The 22997-nt window shown below is 35.1% G+C and overlaps 1 protein-coding gene and 2 long non-coding RNA genes across 10 annotated transcripts in view; 2 read left to right on the plus strand and 1 right to left on the minus strand.

Annotated features, from left to right (window-relative positions):
* LOC103890528 (uncharacterized) overlaps positions 1–1800 on the plus strand; it is a 53144-nt gene extending 51344 nt beyond the window's left edge. Inside the window, exon 3 of the long non-coding RNA XR_654855.2 lies at positions 1687–1800. This is a non-coding gene — a long non-coding RNA (uncharacterized LOC103890528). The remainder of the gene's footprint in view (positions 1–1686) is intronic.
* The window catches only part of MAP9 (microtubule associated protein 9), a 39260-nt gene extending 16518 nt beyond the window's left edge, over positions 1–22742 (minus strand). For 2 of the 8 annotated variants that reach the window (XM_063723697.1, XM_063723698.1), the window contains exons 1-9: positions 22547–22710; positions 21546–21689; positions 20707–20791; positions 18903–19223; positions 14390–14616; positions 6605–6698; positions 4733–4980; positions 2046–2116; positions 316–484 (exon numbers count right to left, since the gene is read on the minus strand). In XM_063723697.1, the coding sequence (XP_063579767.1) occupies positions 316–484; positions 2046–2116; positions 4733–4980; positions 6605–6698; positions 14390–14616; positions 18903–19223; positions 20707–20791; positions 21546–21620 (1290 nt within the window). In that variant the 5' untranslated portion in view covers positions 21621–21689; positions 22547–22710. Of the gene's footprint in view, positions 1–315; positions 485–2045; positions 2117–4732; positions 4981–6604; positions 6699–14389; positions 14617–18902; positions 19224–20706; positions 20792–21545; positions 21690–22546 lie in introns of all 8 variants that reach the window. The other 6 variants (XM_054554624.2, XM_002815240.6, XM_063723699.1 and 3 more) reach the window with 6 other exon arrangements.
* On the plus strand, positions 4850–14813 carry LOC129059114 (uncharacterized). Its single transcript, XR_008524826.1, has 4 exons — positions 4850–5030; positions 7844–9438; positions 13066–13284; positions 14682–14813. It is a non-coding gene; the product is annotated as an uncharacterized LOC129059114 (long non-coding RNA).
* Positions 22743–22997: the final 255 nt, after the last annotated feature.

Consider the following 22997-nt stretch of genomic DNA (forward strand, 5'->3'; position numbering starts at 1 on the left):
ATAACTCCTTTTGTTCATATAAACTTCAAGAAGAAAAAAATGAAAACATATATAGACTTTACAATGTTTTGGCTTGTGCTGTATTTCTATAAATTGCAATGGTATATTCTTTCTTTAAAAACAACTATGATCAGTTATGCAAAGTGTGGAAGCAAATAATTTAGTAAAATATGATTACTCATGTATTAAAAGGAAACTCAATAAATTTAAGTATTAAACCATCATTTTCTATCAGGATTACTTTATTCTTTATAAACAGTGTAGGCTTATGAAAGTGATCATGCTTCTCCTCTTAAAAATATTTTCCTTTTTTACCTGATAAACAGCTGCCCTTATGTTATCTGCTCTATCAGGTTCTATGCTCTGTTTCTGTGAAGGTTTTTGGTCCAAGACTTTTAAAGTCCCTAAATAGTGAGAAGAGGTAGTTGTCGATGGAGTTCTCCTTTTAGAACTAGATTTCTTCAAAAACTCAGAGGTCATTAATCTGAAAAGATCCAAATGAATCAAGACAAAATATTACAATTGCATTTGGTAGAAGAGAGATCTGTTAGAATATGCACGTATAATATTTAAAAACTGGCCAGGCATGATGGCTCACACCTGTAATCCCAGCACTTTGGAAGGCCAAAGTGGGTGGATGACTTGAGCTCAGGAGTTACAGACCAGCCTGAGCAACATGGTGAAACTCTGTCTCTACCAAAAATACAAAAAATTAGCTGGCGTGGTGGCACATGCCTGTAGTCATAGCTACCCTGGAGGCTGAGGTGGGAGGATAGCTTGAGCCCAGGAGGCAGAGGTTGCAGTGAGCAGAGATCATGCCACTGTACTCTAGCCTAAGCAACAGAGTGAGACTCCATCTCAAAAAAAAAAATTGAAAACTACATTATAATTTAACAAATTATAATTACTTTGAAAATGATGTAGGCAAAATGTACAGTCTTAGTATACAAAGAATATTAAATTATGTTGAAGGGGACATAACTTAAATATGTCCCCTTCAACATAATTTAAATTTTATAACTTTAAGTTATATAGCTTTAAAATGATTGCTCTTTTTAAATATTTGTAATTAGAAACTTTTTAAGAAATATGGACCACTTCTCAAGTTACATGGAAAAAACAATACAGTAGGTTATAATCATTCTTTTAATATTTTCTTTCATCATTTTGTTACATGAAGCATTCCAAATATAAAATTAGAAAGAATAGCACTATCCACGTCAGGGATTGGTGGGAAAATTTGGCCAGCCTTTGGTTTTGGTATACAAAGTTTATTGCACCATAGCTGTAATCATTCACTTAAGTTTTGCCTGTGGCTGCTTTCCTGTTAAAACAGCAGAAATGAGTACTTCCAATACAGACTGTATCACCTACAAAGCCTAAAATATGCACTAACTGGCCATTTACAGAAAAAAGCTTGCTAGCTCTGTTTTATTTGATTAATGACAATCTGACTAATGATAATTTTAAAGATTCAGAAGGTTTTTGATTAGCACTTACGAGTTAGGCATTCATTATCATTGGTGTGAATGAAACTATATAGATAATCATTTTAATAAACCTACTTAGTTCATAGATTCTGAAGGCTTTCAGTACAATTTCTCATGTTAGACAATGATACTTGATAATGAATAAGTATCATTCCTAGACTTCAGCTTTATTATCATTTTATATTGCTTATCTCAGGAAAAGTAGGAGAAAGAAGCTCTATTCCAGAAGCAGTGTGGAGCACAAAGAATCCCTAATCCCTGACATTAAGAAAGAAGAAAAATATTCCTAGGACGATCCTGGAGAGCAAAGGTATTGCATAAACATTCCAGGCACTAAAACAATCAGTAATAGACTTACTTTTTATAAATTACTTTATTTCAAATAATATCATCAACCAAGGGGTTTTATCATGAAGTAACTACTTTCATTTTATGAAATGGAAATAAAGAGAAAATACAGTAACACCAAATGAAATTTACTTTATGAAAGTTAAATTAAAACTAGCTTTGCTAGAATGCAAGCCCATAAATGACAAATATTGGTAACTTTATTACCTGGCAGATGCACTGGATGCTCTATTATTTGTTGACTTTTTATTCTTCATATTTCTATCTTCAATTGTTTTCTATTAAACAGAAAATGCCAAAGATGATTTATTCATGACAACTATCCTTTTTAGGCTTAGAGGCCAAACTGCCAGTAAATCACTATTCTTTAAGCATCTACTATATGTCAAACACAGTAGACATTGGGAGCAAATCAGTGAATAAAATGACCTTAAGAATATTAAATTCTAGAGATGGATGACCAAAAATAAATATATAAGCAAACATGGCTCATGAAGGAGATAAAACAGTGTGCAGTGACAGAGAATGACTAGAGTAGGGTTGAGGAGCTGCTTTAAAGAAGTTGGTCAAGGAAGGCTGTCCTGAGGGGCTGACATCAGAGCTAAGAGTGCAAAGGGCCCACCTGAAGGTCTATGAAAGAAAGAAACAACAAGTGATAAAAGCCTGAGAAGGGACGGAACCTGTTATCTTTGAAAAACAGAAAGAGGTGAATGGAGCTGAAGCATAGTGAATGGCAGGGAAAGCGGAGGAAGACGTGGTCAGGGAAGAACCAGGTGAGATCACTATGCAGCGATGAGGAGTCTGGACGGAATTCTTGTGATGAGAAACCAACAAAAAGACTTTAATGGAGAATGATTATATTTCTGTTTAGAAAAGGTCACTCAGTAGAGAGTAAGAATGAAGCCAAAGGTCCAGTCAAAAGAAACAAGTTACAACCTTACTTGTTACATATGAATTGCCTGTTCTAATTTAGAATTGCCTCTATTAGACATTCTACAATCCTGTCTATAAACTCCAGAATATCCTTTCTTCTTTTAAGGAAGAACTTTTCTACTTTACACAGACTGATGGGTGCTAGCGGTAAAGTGAGAGCACAGATATAATAAACACATCCCTAATTTGGCAGTAGTGTTTTTTTCCTAAAGAAATTAGCTAAGCATGATATACCTGGCACATGGCTTAATGAACCTTCTTCATAAATTTTAAGAAAAGCTTGTATTTTATGTTATAAAAGTATTGCTCAAAAACAAATTTTCAGCTGGCCCTGTTTTCTTCTGCTGATAATAAATACACAGAGCTGCTAGCTAATTGCAGCTATAAGAGATAATGACAAATTCAGGAGAAACAAAGACTGAAAATGCTACACCATAAATTTTTAAAGTATAGCACTCGGGCACAATTTAGCGTAGGGACAAGTAATCCTACATATCACATATCTGTTTCTTAAGGTTAGAATAATAATGTTCCCCTCAACAACAACAAAAAACAACCCCACTAAAAAGAGGGCAAAAAACATGAATAGACTTTTTGAAAAGAAGACATACAAGTGGCCAAGAAACATGCAAAAAAATGTTCACCATCACTAATCATCAGAGAAACACAAATTAAAACCACAGTGAGATATATTATACTAGTCAGAATATTTAGCTATTATTAAAAAGTTAAAAAAGTAACAGATGTTGGTGAGAACACAGAGAAAAGGGAATGCTTGTATACTCTTGGTAAGAATGTAAATTAGTACAATCTTTATGGAAAATAGTTTGGGGATTTCTTAAGGAAATAAAAATAGAACTACCACTCAATCCAGCAACCCCACTGTGAGTATCTGCCAAAAGGAAAATAAATCATCATATTAAAAAGATACCTGCACTCATATGTTTATCACACCACTAGTCACAATAGCAAAGATATGGAATCAACCTAAGTGTACATCAACATATGATTGTATAAAGAAAATGTGTATACACACACACACACACACACACACACACACAGGAATACTATTCAGCCATACAGAAAAGAAATAATATCTTTTACAACAACATGGATGGAACTGGAGGCTATTACCTTAAGTGAAATAAATCAGAAACAGAAAGTCAAATGGTACATGTTCTCACAAGTCAGAGCTACATAATGCGTACACATGTATATAGAGTATGAAATAATAGATAATGGAGACTAGGAAAGGTGACAGGGAGGTGCGGGATAAGAAATTACTTAATAGGTACAATGTACATTTTAGTTTATACTAAAAGTCTGACTTTACCACTACACAATATATCCATGTAACAGAAAAGCACTTGTACCCATTAAATTTACATGAATTGAAAAAAGAAAAAACAAAGCAACTTCATCACCTCTGGAGGTTGCCAGGGCACCAGTTCATTATTTTGAAAGTTAGAAAATAAAGGCAAAGGATCAAATATGAATAAAAATAATAATGTTCCTGATGATAACCATCTATTTTAAAGAAGCACGGATGTTGATAAACATTTAAGATTTTTGTTAAAATTGTTAACATGTTTTAAAACAATATCCAAAAACATAACTCTAATTTAAAATCTCAGAAATTATTCCAGTTATATTTTTAAAATATGAAGACCTATGGAAATATATACACTGTGAGTATGCATTTCTGAGACATTTAAAAGTATATTATGATCATACACCTCTGATAATTTTTAAACACTGGGTTTCATTATATTCACTACAAACTTTCCTTAAAGTTAAATTTTATTGGATTAAGTAAGAACCATGTGACAATATAATATCACTAACAAAAGATAAACTTTCCACTGGTAATTCAGAAGTATATAACACAGAAGATAAAATTTCTTAAAGTTCTATTTCAAGTTTTAAGCTGTAGTATGTAAGGTATGAATTTTTACAAATACCTTTGAAGACGCTGTTGCACTAGTAGATATTAAGATACTCTGAGATTTAGATAGCAGTGGATCAACTGTTCTGTCATCATCCATAATCAGTTCCGCTTTTGCCTTTTCTTCTTCAAGGTCATTAGCAGTCACTTGACTTTCCTTGGATTTCTCAACTGCAGTAGTCACACGGTCTGCTGAAAATGAATTCTCTTTATTTTCATCTGATTTCAAGGAATTATGGTTTTCAGTGATTTCTTCATTTGGATCTATTTTGAGACAGAGTAATAGCATTAAAACCCCCTTCTGAATTAATAAGGTAAATACTGGATTCATTTGCTTTCTTTTAAATGAGGACTATCTATAAATTCTTTTTTCTTGCAAAATATGAAGAAAACTATCATATTAAACTTGCATAAACTCTTTTCAAAAGTGATTTACAAAAAAAAGTCTACGCTTAACTAATGAAGCACTTAACAAATCTAGTACTTAGAAAAATAGCATATTAATAAACAGAATGGAATAACTACCCTAAAACAAAGACATGTCAAAAGAGCTTGTTGATATACAAACCAAGTAAGTGAGATGACAATATTTGTTCAACTCTAAAGCCTGAGTTTCTTAGCTGGAACAACAGGCTGCATAAGAAGGTGTCACACCTCTCTAGGCTACTACAGTTACTAGTAGTACAATTGTTGAATTGTATAGCTGCAGAAAGTACCAAGAATTAATGCAATTTTACACAGTCTCTAGTGAGTTTCATCTCACCAAGATGTAGTACTGCCTCTGATACCATAAGGGGCAATAAAGACAAGCCTATTGCTTATCCTCTCAGTGCTCCAAGAAACAGGCTCAAGCTCTGGCATAAGAAGATTCAGTTTTGCATTTATAGAATTGCTTCTACTATTCTGATTCTACCACATTTTGGAATGGGATCACCAACTTTCAGTTCTACCAACGTCCACCTTGCAGCTAAACCTGAATCTTTACTGTGAAAAGTCTTAATTCTGTTGGTTTCATTATGACCATTTTTTTGGAATTTGTTTTGAGGTAAGATGGGCTTAAAATCACCCAATTCAATTCACTATTGGATTCTTTGGAGCTGTTAATCTATTCAGTGAAAAGAACAAGAACTTTGGAGCTCAAGATTTAACTATGGCTCCATCACTGACCTTGAGTATGTTTCCCCAAGTCACTACACTTCAGCTTTTCTCATCTGTAAAATGACAAAAATGATACTACATAGTAAGCACTAAAATGTTCATTACACATCCCAGACCCAGAAATAGCTATGTCTTTTAGGTTTCATTAAGCTACATATCACTAAGAAAAGAAATTATGTTAACAATTCACATATCACACCAAGTGCTTACTATGGTATTGCTGTAAATGCTTTACATGTTTAATTCTTACAACACCCTATAAGGCAGATTATTCTTATTTTACCCATTTTAAAGACATACAGGGTCAGAAAGGTTAGTTACTTTGCTTATGTAATTGTGCCTGTATTGGAATCTAGCTTAGTCTCACTTTAAAATTCCACCTAGCTATTATGTTGTCCTGCAGAATATCACAGCAACACATACATAACTATAGTTTACCTTAAGTGCTCACTCCACTTGGGCTATTAACTAGGCTAATGGCTAAAATGCACTGTATCACTTAATTTTCACAATAACCTTATGAGACAAATATAACAGGGAAACTGAGGCACTGAGAGATTAAGTTCTGCATCCAAAATCACAGTTAGTTAACTACATAGTCAGGATTAAAACTCAAACACATAAAAACATATATTTCTCTTATAACTATACAAAGTATTATTTCTCTTACAAACAGGAGTCTAAGTAGTACAGAGTTCACAAATAAGATGTAATTATTAGACATAACCACCTTTTCCAGATGCGTTTCCCTCAGATCCTGGTGAAAAAGAATCTCCAAGAATTTGTTTAAGTGATGATGATGCTAGACTTGTTAAGCATGAATCCTGTTTTCGCAAAAAAAATACATTTGCCACGTAAGTTTAATAATTAACATTTATGGGAACAATAGCATTATTAAAACTAAAATTGAAATAGTGCATAACTCTGAAATCTGCATTATTTAGGCATTTGTTGCTGAAACGCAAAGTGTGACAAGCCAATGGAGGTGAGCATGCTTTGCTTTCAAGCCTTGATGTCTTGGTCATTAAAAGGGGTCACTGAAAGAGTTATTCAAGTTCTTTAACTACCACCACCTCTCTATTTATTTTTACCAATTTTCAAAACTCCTATTACTTTGTAATCACATTTCTTATAAATATTTAAGGCCAAGATTTGATTTTGATAGCTCTTCCTACAATTATCCTTTGAAGGAAAGCATAAAGAAGGCAGGTAAAATACTTTAGTTCCAAGCAAATATTACTAGTTATCCAAATGAAAGCATTTAATAAAATCAAGTAAGCAGCTACTTCCAAATATTTTAGATAGGAAAAGCACATAGATTGCAGGCACTTGAGTCTTCCTCAAAATTCTGAAAATTATTCTTATTATTATTTTTATTTTATTTTATTATTATTATACTTTAAGTTTTAGGGTACATGTGCACAATGTGCAGGTTAGTTACGTATGTATACATGTGCCATGCTGGTGTGCTGCATCCATTAACTCGTCATTTAGCATTAGGTATATCTCCCAATGCTATCCCTCCCCCCTCCCCCGACCCCACAACAGTCCCCAGAGTGTGATGTTCCCCTTCCTGTGTCCATGTGTTCTCATTGTTCACTTCCCACCTATGAGTGAGAACATGCAGTGTTTGGTTTTTTGTCCTTGTAATAGTTTACTGAGAATGATGATTTCCAATTTCATCCATGTCCCTACAAAGGACAGGAACTCATCATTTTTTATGGCTGCATAGTATTCCATGGTATATATGTGCCACATTTTCTTAATCCAGTCTATCATTGTTGGACATTTGGGTTGTTTCCAAGTCTTTGCTATAAAATTCTGAAAATTATATCTGATATGAAATAATTATATTTGTCTATCTAAGGTAAACATTTCTTCATAGAATCGTCTAGCCTAAAGGTAATGATATTATAATGTAGGAAGTTCAACTTTGTTTTACAAATACTTTAATTTTCTTTCTCTGCAGTATTTTATGGGTGCAAAGGAAATTATATGTCAAAAGCAATGGAGAGAAAACATTTGAGAAAATGGAAGAAATGCTGAGACACTGGAGTCTACCCTGAAAGATAAAGTTTCACCTGAGGAGATCTGCAAATTAGTAGCTTTTTGCCAGAAGGCATTCTCCAATCTATGCAGCTCAAGTAATAGAAGGCTACAGCCTTGGTGGAATGACTTGAGGGGACAGAGGACAGAGTCTAGGACCATCAGATCAGCCAATAAGTATGTGGAAAATAGCAGAGGACAGTGACCACAAAATCTGCATATGAAATTCACCAAAAACCTTTACCACCTCTATTTGTGGCATAAGGGAGACCTCAGAGGATCCTGTAAAAGCATAGAAGCTAGAAACTGAAAAGAATTAAGCAGAAATTTCAGCTGATATCCACTGCAGGAGAAATAGGATTGGGAATTTGTGTCCAGCCATATCTGCTTGCTAGAAAATATGTTTGAAGGGACATAAAATAATCCAGAATCTCTACAAAATATCATTCAGAACACCCGGTATTCAATCAAAAGTCACTAAAGAAACAGAAAATGGTGACACTTATTTAAAAACAAAACAAAAAAACAGAGAATGGTCAATAGGAACTAACCCAGAGATGACTCACATTTTAGAGTTAGCGGACAAGGACTTTAAAATAGCTATTATAAATATGTTCAAGCACTTTGGGGAAAATATAAGCATTATGGCTGAAAAGATGGGGGATTTTATCAGAGATACAAAAAACAGAAAAAATACCAATAGAAAATCTGAAGTTGAACACCACAATAAGTGGAATAGAAAATTCACCTGGAGAACACACATACTTTGCAACTGCAAATGGAACTCTCATGACATACGCTTTTGCTGGGCCATTAAAACAAAACAAAACAATTTAATACAATTTGAAATCATAAAAGATACAATCTCTGGACCACAATCAGTAAACCTGAAGACTAAGTAATACAAGTTATTCAATCTTAAAAACAAAGAGGAAAAAAGATTTAAGAAATGTAAACACAATCTCAGAGATCAGTGAGATATAGCAAAAATTTCAATGCATGGGTAACTACAGTACCAAAAGAAGAGGAAGAAAAATAGGGTGGGAAATAATAATCTTTCCATTTCACAGACAGTATCAGCTTATAGGTTTGGAAAGCTCAACAAACGTCAAGCAGAATAAACATAAAGACAGCTAGACTCAGGCACCATGTAGTCAAATTGCTGTAATCAAAAGATAAAAACCACAGTCTTGAGTAAAATTCCTGACAGCATTCAGACAAAATCAACACATTATATAGAGAGGACAATGAAATGAATGATTACAAGAGAGGCCAATAAAAATGGAAACCTATAAAGAGCTGGAGGTAGAAGAAGGCAACTGTTAGACAAGAAGAATACAATCCCATCAACCACCCTTTGAAAACAAAGATGAGACAAATACTTTTAGAAAAGCAAAGACAGAAAAATCCATCACTAGTAAACCTGTATTACAAGAAATGTAAAATAAGTTTCTAAGACTGACAGGACACAAAATGGTAATCTGAATCTACAGGAAGAAATGAAGATCCCTAGAAACTGTATGTGTATTTATAGATATGTAATATCTATAAATAGATTATATAGATGTTATATATCTACAGATTATATAGATGTTATATATCTATATAATATATAATAGAATATATATAACCTATATATAGATATTATTTACAAATATATATTATCTATAATATATTTAGCAATATAATATGTTATCTATAATATATACAATATATAATACAGTAGATATATAATATATATTTATTCTAGCCTTCTTTAATTTTTTAAAAGTCTAATACAAAAAACTGAAAGGGCTCTTTAAGAAAAAGTTATAACTCTATTGTGGGGATTATAGGATATGTAGATATAATATATATGACAACAATAGCACAATGGATGAGGGAGTATAGGGAACTATACTATTCCAAGGTTTCTAGATCAAATGTGAAACAATACAATATCAATTCTAAATAGATTGTGATAATTTTCAGATATATTCTGTAATCCACTGATCAACTCTGAAAAATACAGTGCAAATATAGATAAAAGGTCAATAATAATAAAAGTAGAAAACTAAAAGATTCATGATTATCTCCTCAAAAAAAGGCAAGAAAAGAGTAACAGAGAAACAACAATAAAAACAATAATTTTAAAAAACAGATCAATAGAAAATAAAGAGCAACAAATTGCTCCTAAATCCAACCATATCAGTATTTACATTAAATGGACAAAACATTCATAAATGGACTAAACACTACATTAAAAGGCACAGATTGTCAGACTTAATAAAAAAGTGACACCAACCAGTTAGAATGGCGATCATTAAAAAGTCAGGAAACAACAGGTGCTGGAGAGGATGTGGAGAAATAGGAACACTTTTACACTGTTGGTGGGACTGTAAACTAGTTCAACCCTTGTGGAAGTCAGTGTGGCGATTCCTCAGGGATCTGGAACTAGAAATACCATTTGACCCAGCCATCCCATTACTGGGTATATACCCAAAGGACTATAAATCATGCTGCTATAAAGACACATGCACACGTATGTTTATTGCAGCATTATTCACAATAGCAAAGACTTGGAACCAACCCAAATGTCCAACAATGATAGACTGGATTAAGAAAATGTGGCACATATACATCATGGAATACTATGCAGCCATAAGAAATGATGAGTTCACGTCCTTTGTAGGGACATGGATGAAATTGGAAATCATCATTCTCAGTAAACTATCGCAAGAACAAAAAACCAAACACCGCATATTCTCACTCATAGGTGGGAATTGAACAGTGAGAACACATGGACACAGGAAGGGGAACATCACACTTCAGGGACTGTTGTGGGGTGGGGGGAGGGGGGAGGGATAACATTGGGAGATATACCTAATGCTAGATGACGAGTTGGTGGGTGCAGTGCACCAGCATGGCACATGTATACATATGTAACTTACCTGCACATTGGGCACATGTACCATAAAACCTAAAGTATAATAATAATAATAATAATAATAATTACAATAAAAGAAAAAAAAAGTGACACCAAACTCTTATTGTAAGAGATTCACTTACATGAAAAGACAGAATTAGTTTGAAAGAAAAAAGATAGAAAGCATATACCATGGAAACACTTGTCATAAGAAAGCTGAAGTATTACACAAAACAATCTACAAGATAAGGAAAGGAATATTCTAGAGGTAGAGATGTTTCATAATGCTCAAAACATAATAATAATAAATGTGTATGTGCCTGATAACAAAGTTATAAAATACTGACGGAACTAAAAAGAAGTATAAACAAACCCACAGACATAACTGGATATTTTAATACCCCTAAGTTGGTAATGGGTAAACAAATTGGATGAAAAATCAGTAAGGATAAAGAAGATCTGAATGATATTACCAACCATGCTGACCAAACTTAAATTATACAACATTATATTCAACACCTGGAGAACACATCTACTTTGCAGATGCAAATGAGACTTTCACAAGATACACTAAAGCTGGGCCATTTAGAAATAATAATAATAATTTTTAAAAATTTGAAATCATGTAAGATACATTCTCTAGACTACAACAAAATTAACTTATAATTAACAGCAAAAGTGTATCTAGAGAAGAACCAAGTATCTGAAAATAAAATAAATCACCACAAAATAACCAACTGGTCAAAAAAGAGATCACAATGATCACTATATATTATATGTATCGAAAAATCACTACGTACCCCATGTACAATTATTATTTTTCAACTAAAAAAATAAATTTTTATAACAGGAGATCACAAGGGAAGTTAAAATATATATTTAAAGAAATGATAATAAAAATAAAAGGCATCAAAAAATCGGGGCCACTAAAGCAGTGCAAAAAAGAAAGTTTACACCTTTCAACAGGTTTAGCAGAAAACATGAAAATCTTAAAAATGAGTGAGAAAATTTTCAAATCTAAAGATAAGCAAATTAAACCAAAAGTAAGTAAAAGAGGCCAGGCGCCGTGGCTCACACCTGTAATCCCAACACTTTGGGAGGCCGAGGTGGGTGGATCACAAGGTCAGGAGATCGAGACCATCCTGGCTAACACGGTGAAACCCCGTCTCTACTAAAAATACAAAAATTAGCCAGGTGTGGTGGCAGGCACCTGTAGTACCAGCTACTCAGGAGACTGAAGCAGGAGAATGTCATGAACCTGGGAGGCAGAGCTTGCAGTGAGCTGGGATTGTGCCACTGCACTCCAGCCTGGGAGATAGCACGAGACTCTGTCTCTGTCTCAAAAAAAAAAAAAAAAAAAAGAAAGTAAAAGAAGTAATATTGGATAATACTGAAATAATACTGAAAATCAATGAAACAAACAATAGAGAAAATTATTAGGTTGGTGCAAAATGATTGCGGTTTTTGTCACTGAAAGTAATGGCCAAAACTGCAATTACTTTTGCACCAACATATGACAAAGCCAAAGTGGTTCTTAAAAAAGTTTAATAAAACTAAGCAATGCCTATCAAGATTTAGCACGAAAGACACAAAACACAAATTATATATGTTAGAAATAAAAATGAAATGTCATGATAATCCTAGTCATCAAAAGAATGAGGGACTATTATGAACAACTCTGTTTATAAACTCATCGTATCAGATGAAATGGACAAACTTCTTGATAGACACAATTACCAAACTGGCAAAACAGAAAATGTGAGTACTGAAATACCTATTTAAAAAATCAAATGTAATGCCAAAGATGTCTCCACAAAGAAAATTCCAGGCCCAGATAATTGTATTGGTGAATCCTCTCATTTAAGAAAAAAATGATATCAAACTTTTATAAAATAAAGGAAGAAAAGACACTCCCCAACTCATTTGATACCCAAGCCTGATGGTAACATTATAAGAAAAAAATTACAGACCAATAGACTTCATAAATATAGATGCAAACCTTAACGCAATTTTAACAAATCACATCCCACAATAAAATATCACACCATGACTAACCAGAGTTTATCCCGGGAATGTTAGGTTTAACATACGAACATTAATGCCCCAAAATTCATGTTCATCCAGAACCTCAAAATACGACTTTCTTAGGAAATAAGGTATTTACAGCTTTAAATAGTTAAGATGAGGACACACTCAATTAGGGTGGGCCCTAAATCCAATGCCTGGTGTCTTTTTTTAAGAGAAAGAAGAGACACAGACATGCAGAGAAAACACAGGGAAGAAGGCCACATGGGATGAAGGCAGAGATGGGAATGATGCAGCTACAAGCCAAGGAATGCCATGGACTGCCAGCAACCACTAGAAAGAAGCTGGAAGAGGCAAGGAAGGATTCTTCTGTGATGCCTTCAGAGGAAAATGGCCCTGCAAACACCCTGATCTCGGACTTCTGACCTCCAGAAGTAAGAGAATACATTTCTGTTGTTTTAAGTTAACCAGTTTGTGGCAATTTGTTACAGCAGCTAAAAGAAACTAGCACAATATTCAATGGATCAGATAATTTTCTTAAATATAAAGTAATTGCTTGGGTTTCTTCTTCTGGTTTTCAGAACAAATTAAGAAACAGCATGGTGGTGTCAGGCGTATATCAAATTGTCAGCTTTACTGGTAAAGTTCAACTGCAGAACAAGATTTGAATTGGTAGCCTGTTGTACTTCCTAATACTTCCAGTCTGAATTAGGGGGATTCCCCCATTTAGTCATAGCACAAAAGAGCTCCTCTCAGCACCTTCTGCCTCACCTCCCAGAGAGCGGATCCTTGAGCACCAACACTGCAGACAAGCGATGAGAAAAAGAAAGAAGCTTGGCCAGGTGGCATGCAGTTCCCTAATCTGCCCAAGCAGATTATGGGGAAGAAATGTTCTTCCTGTACTTTTCCCTTCTGAAATGTTCAGAAGGGACAGTTTGCTTCTCATAGTGAAATACAAAGAGAAAAACGAAGTGTTCTCCCTTAATAACAATGCATAGTAAACTCCCTGATGGAAACCTGAAAGGCCACATTTAATGCTATTGGAACATAACCCAAAGAACACAGAAGAGTGCCATGAACATCCAACACACATTTGTTGAGTGAATAAAATCAAATAAATAAAATGACACTGACTATATTGTTCTTAGCCATAAATTACATAATTCAAAGATACATAAATTTAAAAAATTATTAAAGATAAACACTATTATATAGATTCAGAAAAGCAACACTTTTTGACATTTTACTTTCTCTAAAACTGGATAAATTCTACAATCACTGGTGTGTTATAGTTTAATTGGATGCATTTCCTTCTTCCTTAGTGGTACGTAAAATAATGCTACATCTTACAATTGATGCAGTTTTAGACTCGGTGGAATACAGTATATTTTTAAAAATTATTTCCCTATCAGTTGCAGAAGAAAATATGTAAAACACACACAGATGCACACAAATTCATTCTCTCCTTCTCTTTTTCATAATCAGATAAAAAAGCATAAATTCAAGAACACAATTCAACAGGCTAGTGGTAGTGCTAACCTCAGGATCAAGGTTTTCAGAGAATGCTTTTTTCTCAGCTTCTAATTGTATGCCGTTCGGCGTTGGAAGGGAAGAAGGTGCAGAATGTAACTCCAATTCTTCACTGAGAGCAGTTTCTTTATCTTTTAGTCCATCTTTCTCCTCTATGTGACTTTTCTTCTTTAACATACTCCTTGGCCGAGGTGATGGTTTAAAGTGATCATGTGTGTCAAGGCTGTTGTTTTCTGCTGAAAAATAAAATGCTTAAAGTGTGCGTACAAAAAAATGACCATGACTTTATCTATCTCTCTAGGTGCTACCATACTTCCCTCCCGTGCCTATGCCCCTTCGTTCTCTGTCCTGAAGAGTCCAGATGAAGCCCACAACTCTTCTCTATACAGAGCTCTAGTAAGGCACAAATAAATGATGGTTAATATCAGGCCGGACACGGTGGCTCATGCCTGTAATCCCAGCACATTGGGAGCGGTGGTTCATGCCTGTAATCCCAGCACATTGGGAGGCCGAGGTGGGCAGATCATGAGATCAGGAGTTCAAGACCATGGCTACCATGGTGAAACCCTGTCTCTACTAAAAATACAAAAAAATTAGCCAGGAGTACTAGCGCGCGCCTGTAATCCCAGCTACTCAGGAGGCTGAGGCAGGAGAATTGCTTGAACCCAGGAGTCTGAGGCTGCAGTGAGCCGAGATCGAGATCACACCATTGCACTCCAGCCTGGGCAACAAGAGCAAAACTCCATCTCAAAAAAAAAATAAATAAATAAATAAAAACAAAAAAAAAAACAAAGTAAAAAAAAAGTTGTCATCCTGAAAGTAACCAGTCACAAGAAATTAACTCTTCAACATTGTGAACTCTTATAGTATTCAAAAAAAATGTTAAAAATCAAAAACAAAACAAAATCGTGCCCCAGTTTCTACCACCATAAAATGAAGAGGCTCATCCATCAAGCCTTTGAGTACCAAGCCCTGTACACATTACTAAACCTCATAATCAACAAAGCGGCAATGGAACTGTCCAGGGACTTTACAGGTTGATTTTTCTAAACAAAATTACAAGACTAGATTACTAAGATTATAAGTGCTATTATAAGGACAAAGATGATGATGTTGGCACCCAAGGGATAAGAGTGCTAACTCTCATTAGAGGAAGGAATCTTTTATGAGTTAATTGTTCTGAGTCCATAAAACTTCTTTAGCAGTTATTAAAATTTCACTCTTTCCATTACTTCTAAGTTTAAATCAAGAATCTAATGCTGATATGCATCCAGCATTCGAAACAATGGGAAGACTTTCCATGTATATATTTTTTGCCTGAATTTTACCTGCTATATATATTTATGTTTCTATTGTTCTACAAATGCATTTTTCTAAACTTCAAAATTGGTCTAATTAACATCTTCCTCCCATTTACCTAAAAATGGGCTTATGGATTCTGCCAGAAGATTCCACAACCATACCAAATTGGTATTATTATAAGTATTTGACAATTTTAGCTACATCCTAAACTCCAGCCAAATGTTCAACCCCAAATCCAAGGGCTCTAGATTCCTCCCTCTATTATCCCCTAAATCCAAAGTATCAATATACCCTATCAATTCTAATTGCCAAATATCTCATTTATTCTACTTTCTACATCCCTGCTGTCGGGTCCTTATCCACTCTTTCCTAGATCACTGCTTCCATGATATTTACAAAATCCAAATCAGATCACATCACTCCTTTCTACAAAATTATTCAATGGCTCCCCATGATCCAATCCTACAGAATAAAAGCTTAACTGCCTTTAAACAAGATAAAAGGAATTTTATGGTTTTGTCCTTCACTGCCTTATCTACAGCCATTTTGTCATCTGTGTTTCTGAAATGCTGGGCTAACAGCTGTCATGCACATGTACCACAATCCCTCCAATCCCTCCTGCTACCATACCTTTACCTAAGCTGATTCCCCTGCCTAGAATATCCACTTCCTGCTTCTCCTCCTGACTAATGCTTGCATGTCTTTTGAGCCTCAGTTTAAGCAGAGTATTATATAATGCCTGAAAGAAGGTGTTGAGTCAATTTTTTTATTATTGTGGTAAGAACAAACATGAGATCTACATTCAGTGCACTGATCTACATTCAGTGCCAAAGACAGTACTGTTGACTATAGGCACAATGTACAGCAGATCTCTAGAACTTACGCATCCCGCATGACTGATACTTTATACCTGCTGAGCATGTTTATAAACAAATGCTAAATAATAAAATGAATAATCAGAACATTTATAGAGTGTTAAATTTATGCCAATATTATTCTAAGCACTTCAAATATATGAACTCATTTAATTGTCTCAAACTCCTAGAGGTAGGCAACTATTATCCCATTTTTAAAGATGAACAAAATGAGAACAAAGAGGTCTCATGCCCAAAGTCACAAACTCTAGCAGGCTGCAGATCTCAGATTAAAGGAGAAGCATCCTGACTCCAAAGTTCATGATTTCAGTCATGTTAGTATTAAAATAAAAACATATCCTGTGAAAAATACTTTCACTTTATAGAGCAACTGTCACTTCAGTAGTGATTATAAAGTCTGGTTATTATACTTTGTACAAAAGACAAGCAAGGACAGAGAAAACCTTCAAGCTCTAACAGTTTCATAAAGCATTACTTGCTACTCAGCAATCTCTGACCACATTAAAAATACTGAGTTCCAAACCTGTATAGAAAAAAAAAAGTCAAAGAATTTAGAGGATAAACTCATGAACCATATTCCCTCTTTCAAAGATAAATCATTCATATATTAATTTATTCATTTAAATACTTAATATATTCTATATGCCAGATATTATCTTAGGAACACTAGCCTCAATTTTTACTTTTCAACCTGAAGAACCTGAGAATGACAACTTTAATATATTTTCTACAAAAATTCCACTTCCAGAAGTACTGTCAAGTTCCCAAAAAGAAAAAAAAAAAAGTCTATACTTTAAGAAAAGTGCTTTTTTTGGTAATCAATGTATACAATTACCTATTTAGGTAATTATTTTTATATTACACATACTGAATACAACATTGCATATATAAGTAGAGCATTTAGGATCCTGATGCCACCTTGTGGTTAAAATACAGTATTTCCTTATTCATTGTAACCCACCACAGGGTTTTTTTTTTTTTTTAAGGTATGAAATAGGTGGATTATTGCTTTCCTGATTATCTACCATAAACTTTTAATTAGATACATCCACCTGTCTCAGACAAACTTTTAGTTGCTATATATGCTCACATTTTCTTAATAACAAAGTTCAATTATGTTCCTCTTCTCTCCAGCATTGATTTCACTCACTATACTTGGAAGGTACATTTTAACAAGTTAATTGTTTCATTATGCATCCTGTTTGCATTTTTGTAGTTTTTTATAGTTTATGAGATGCACTTCAATAAACTCTCACAATTTTGCAGGAATAGAAACAGGGCTATTTTTAGCTTCCTCATCATGAGGATACTGAAGCTTAACTTATTTGCTGAAGTCATATATAATATACAGAGGCTTTTCCCCCAGTGTCCTGGACATTATTCTAGTGTTCTTTGCTCTGCTTACATCCTTTGCTCATGTCAAAGTTAATGAGATCGTGGGGTCAGAAAGAAAGGAACAGTTCCCCAATACATGCCTGAAATAAAGTTTTGTCTGACGTTACCACTGGTATCTAATATGCAAAGTATGAAATATTTACCAGCACTGTATTTACTGATGGTATGGAAGGAGATTTTTATGAAGGTTAACATCAACTAATAATTCCTTTATAAAATACAAAGAAGACTGAAAAACACAAAATCCTTAACCTTGCATATACAAGTCCATGAATGGTGGCCCAGGGTATGTGAGAGGACTTGGTCTTTGTTTCATTCTATCTTTGTTCCTTTATGCTTAAAGTTCAGTAAAATTGTGGGGAGAACTAACTGTAATCCCAGATCACACCAGGAACTTTCCTTTGGAAAACTGAACCTTAGTAGATTTTCATAGGCAATACAGAGACCAAATGGAGATTCTCTTAAGGAGTGCCTGGACGCTTCAACAAACAACAGCAGCAATAACATAACTCGTCCTTCAAATATACAAATGTCAACAAAATTTTCTGGCACAATGTTGGTATGGCAAAGATTGTTTTAAGGATTAGTCTCAATATTGCTGTAATTCTAATCTTTGGAGTGTGAGAGGGATTAGACAGCATTCCATTCCAGTTCCACACCTACAAACAAAACTGAAGCTCACAGGTCCAGGTGTCTGGAGATCCACAGCTATGGATGCTGTGGATGACTAAAGGTGCTTTGGCTTTCTATCGGGCAACAGCCTAGATGCAAGACAAAATACAACAGGTCTGTAAAATTGAAGTTAGACAAAATACAACAGGTCTGTAAAATGGAAGTTAAGTCTGTCTTTTTTTCTTAAATATATACTAGCTACCATATAAAAATTTTGGGACTCATTATCTTAAAATAAACTTCCAAGAAATGCAATTACAGTAATCCTAACAAATTACCTGAAGATGTGCTTTTAATTGAAATAATTCTGGGTTTAGGTTTCATTTTTATTTTGTCTTTTTTAAATTCCTCATCCTTATTTTGAGATTCAGAGAAAGATTTTACAACAATGTCTTCACACTCATCAGGTGCCACTTCCTCTTCATTTTTGATGGCACACACTGGCTCATCTTTGGTTATGTTACCGTTTGATTTCTTGGTTTTCAAAAACGATAGTTTTGAAGGATTCTTTTCTTCATCATCTGATATATGAAAGTCATTCATTTTTTTATTAACTGAATTTTCATCTGCTGAAGTGTCAGAAAAATCACCTAAGGAAACTGAAAAATGGAAAAGAATAAATGTTTTCAACAGTATTTTTAAAAATTGTCAAGGTTATGTTAACTTAATCAAAAAGTTTGCCTTAAAAGCTACAAACAAAATTCTAACAATGAATAGGCACAAATGTATTTATAAATAGACTTGCAGCTCTAAAAACACAGCTCACTCAGGCATGTTTCATTAACATTTATGAAATAAAAATTCCAATTTCATTAATTTATTCAAAATGTATTTATTGTGTGTCTGTAGGGTACCAAACAACCAAACACTGTTTGCTCTAGAAAAAGCCATCCAAAGGTCCCTAACAATCAGCCATGTAGCATTTAAATTAGATTATGGACTGTAAAACTTTTATTTGCAAATTACTTCCTCATATAAAATCAAGAACATTTGTAAATGGAAGAATTTAATTAGTAATTACTAATTATATTTTTTTCCATAAAAATTTTGGAACTACAATTCCATCCACACCAGAATATTAGATTTACTAAAAATCATAAGAAATGCTAATAAGTTAACTATACAGCAGTGATTTAACTGTGGTTATTACTGGTTTTACAGAAATCAATTACAATTATTCACCAAATTTAAAAGAATAAAACACCAGGCCGGGCGAGGTGGCTCACACCTGTAATCCCAGCACTTTGGGAGGCCGAGGTGGGCGGATCACAAGGTCAGGAGTTCAAGACCAGCCTGGCCAATGTGGTGAAACCCCATCTCTACTAAAAATACAAAAATTAGCCGGGTGTGGTGGCGGGCACCTGTAGTCCCAGCTACTCAGGAGGCTGAGGGGGGAGAATCACTTGAACCTGGGAGGCGGAGGTTGCAGTGAGCCGAGATTGCACCACTGCACTCCAGCTTGGGTGACTGAGCGAGACTCCATCTCAAAAAAAAAAAACACAAAACACGAAGTTTAGAATTCTGTATGCTTACACCTGAAACTAAAATGTTAATATGTTTACATGGCTAAGAGAAACCAAATTATAATAGTACTGATATATGAAACACAAAGAGTCTGTGGTTTTTAAATTTACCCCTTATCACAGCCAAAAAAAAAATCTGATTTATAGCAAGCTTTATAAAAGCACTTCTAATGTGCACCAAAGTTTAGTTCTGTGGGACTAGTTACCAACTAGCTGTAGCACCTCCTAGGGTTGATCTTAAAGATGAACCTGTCTTCTTCAATGTGGTTTACCACTGGCAGCCATCCTTTTACTGCAAACCTGCCATCAATTAATTTATATTTTTGTATACACATTCAGAAAACAAAACAACAACAACAACAAAAAACAAAAATCATACAGCTTCTTGACAAGAGTGGCTTTCTACTAATTAAAAAGTTGAAAATCTAAAATTAGTGAATGCTTAGGTATTATTTTAACATACGTGATTGAGGGGATGGGTGGTTGGGGGGCTGGCTAAATACAAAACTAAGGAAGCAAAAAGAAGAAAAGTGGTTCACTTTTCCATACTGTCACATACCAATCTCATCACTGTCAAAGTCATCTGAGTATTCAGAACTCCTTTGTCTGGCTGAGCGAGCTGTAATTGCTCTTATTAGCTCATCCTGAAATGAGATACTGAAATCAATTTCCATCCAAACATGGAGGTATCATATTTACAAGTAATTCTTTAAACAAACAATGCTTGATTAATGACTGCTTTCAAACTTAGGTTTCATTCAACTAACAAATATTTCCTGCAAACTCATTTTATGCCATGTACCCACTTTATGCCTCATACTCAATGCAGAGCATCACAGACAAGAGCCCTTCCTCATGAAGCTTGCAGTTAAACTAGAGGAGACACACATCATGGAATAAATTAATTGCAGGTTATAATTAGAGCTGGAGGGTAACAAACAAGAAGGGGCTCAATTTGGATTATAATTTATTAAAAACTGGTATTTTGAAAGAAATTGGTATTTTTAAGAGTTTTTGTCTCGGCATATTTCAGAAATGGATGCAATCAATATTGCAAACTCAGAGGCTGAGTTCAAAATTGCAGTGACTCAACAGAAAAAAAAACTCAAACATTATGTTACAACAGAAAAAAAGTTTTTATATAGAAATGGCAATTTAAGGTTGCGATTCAACTTTTAACTTAGTAGGAAACTAGTATTGAGGCTACTTTGGTAGTCTTAAAACCATATAGGGGAGTCTGTAATACTGGATGGAGCCCAAACATGATCATGTGCAAAACCTCAAAAGAAATATAAGCTTGACCCCTACTTTATATAGGACTGTTCCTAGAATCACCAATTTCAACCCATCTAATACAGTGCTTACGCTGTGAAATGATTCCAAATAAAAATACCTTACCTGGAAAGTAGTTCTTTTGGTAACTTTTGGACTCTTTGTATATGCCAAAGTGGTGCTAAAAACTTCATCAGACATAGTGTATTTTTTTTCTCGTTACCTTTATAAAATAGCTAATTATTAGAATAATTCAACTTCTGATGGTGGCTGAAATATACAAAAAAAATCAGACTTTGCATGCTTGAGAATTTATTTTATTACATTTGATTCTACTCTCCCCACAAAGGTAAAAGAAAAGCATCTGATATGAACATTGGGCTACATCTTCACTTAAAAATATTCTTGTAAAGAAATAGCAAATTCTCACAACAAGCTTGTTTAAAAAAATTCAAATGGAAGTTATCCTAAAATAGTTTTGCAACTACTTAAAAACTCTGCAAATAAATGATTACAAGTTAATACGACAAAATGCTGCCAATTAAAATAGAACACCTTATTTTTCACCTCTCTTCTAAAGTATAACATTGCCTTCAAAATAAGTCATGTCTTATTTAAAAGGCCATCAAAAGGACCGTCGGCGTAAAAATTATGAGCACCACCACCAAAAAAAAGTATCTATATATTTGCATATAGCGCTATTCAAAGAAAAAGATCGTAATGCTAACCCGCAAACAGCCAGCGATATGTATTGCAAGCCAATTTTTCCTCTCACAAAAGTGTTAAAGAGAGCCAGGTAAACAAAACGACGAAGCTTTCGCGATGAGCCGCATTAAAATCGTGGTTTCCCGTGCTCGGAGCAGAGGCCTGGCAGGGCCGCCCACGGCGGTGCGCGCCCCGGGTTCCGTTCCCTACCAGGCCAGGTGACGTCCGGGTGCTCGCCGCTCCATACCGCGCAGTACGCTGAGCACCAGCGAACGCCAGGCCCGCACACGCCCAAGCGCGGTCTCTGTCCGGATCCCCCATGGCCCCGAGGTCCCGCTTTCTGTTCCCAGCCCCGGACGCCCGCGGCCAGTTCCCCGCGACCCTGAGAATCAAGAGCCAAGCGTCGAGTAGGAGCTACTCACCTTGGTCCGGGCCTGGCAGCGCCCGCAGAGCCGGTCCTGGACCGAGCGAGGAGGAGGGGCAAATAACAGAGGCGGAGGGTGGTTGCTAGGAAACAGCGTCTTCGGGAGGAAGTGACTTCCCCACCGCCGGGTCTCTCGGGTACCCAATACCACTCTTCGGCCCAACGTGTCGCTGGGGCAACCACCCAGACGAAGGAAGTGACATCACCTTCCTGGGTCTTTGGAGAGGGACTCATTATTGGCCGCTTGTGTGCATGTGCTGTTGCCTAGGAGACAGGACCCGCCCAACTCCCACCCAGACAGCCTTACTCTTGCCAATAGAGTAAGGGTCTTTATCTGCACGTGTTGCAAGTAAAGCACATTCGTCGTTTTGCCACAGTTAGGACGTGAAGTTCATGAATCGAAGTACAGTGTCAGTGGATGGGACAGAATAGTACGGTAGTGACGTTTG

Source organism: Pongo abelii, chromosome 3 (genome assembly GCF_028885655.2).
Source record: "Pongo abelii isolate AG06213 chromosome 3, NHGRI_mPonAbe1-v2.0_pri, whole genome shotgun sequence".
NCBI lineage: Eukaryota > Metazoa > Chordata > Mammalia > Primates > Hominidae > Pongo > Pongo abelii.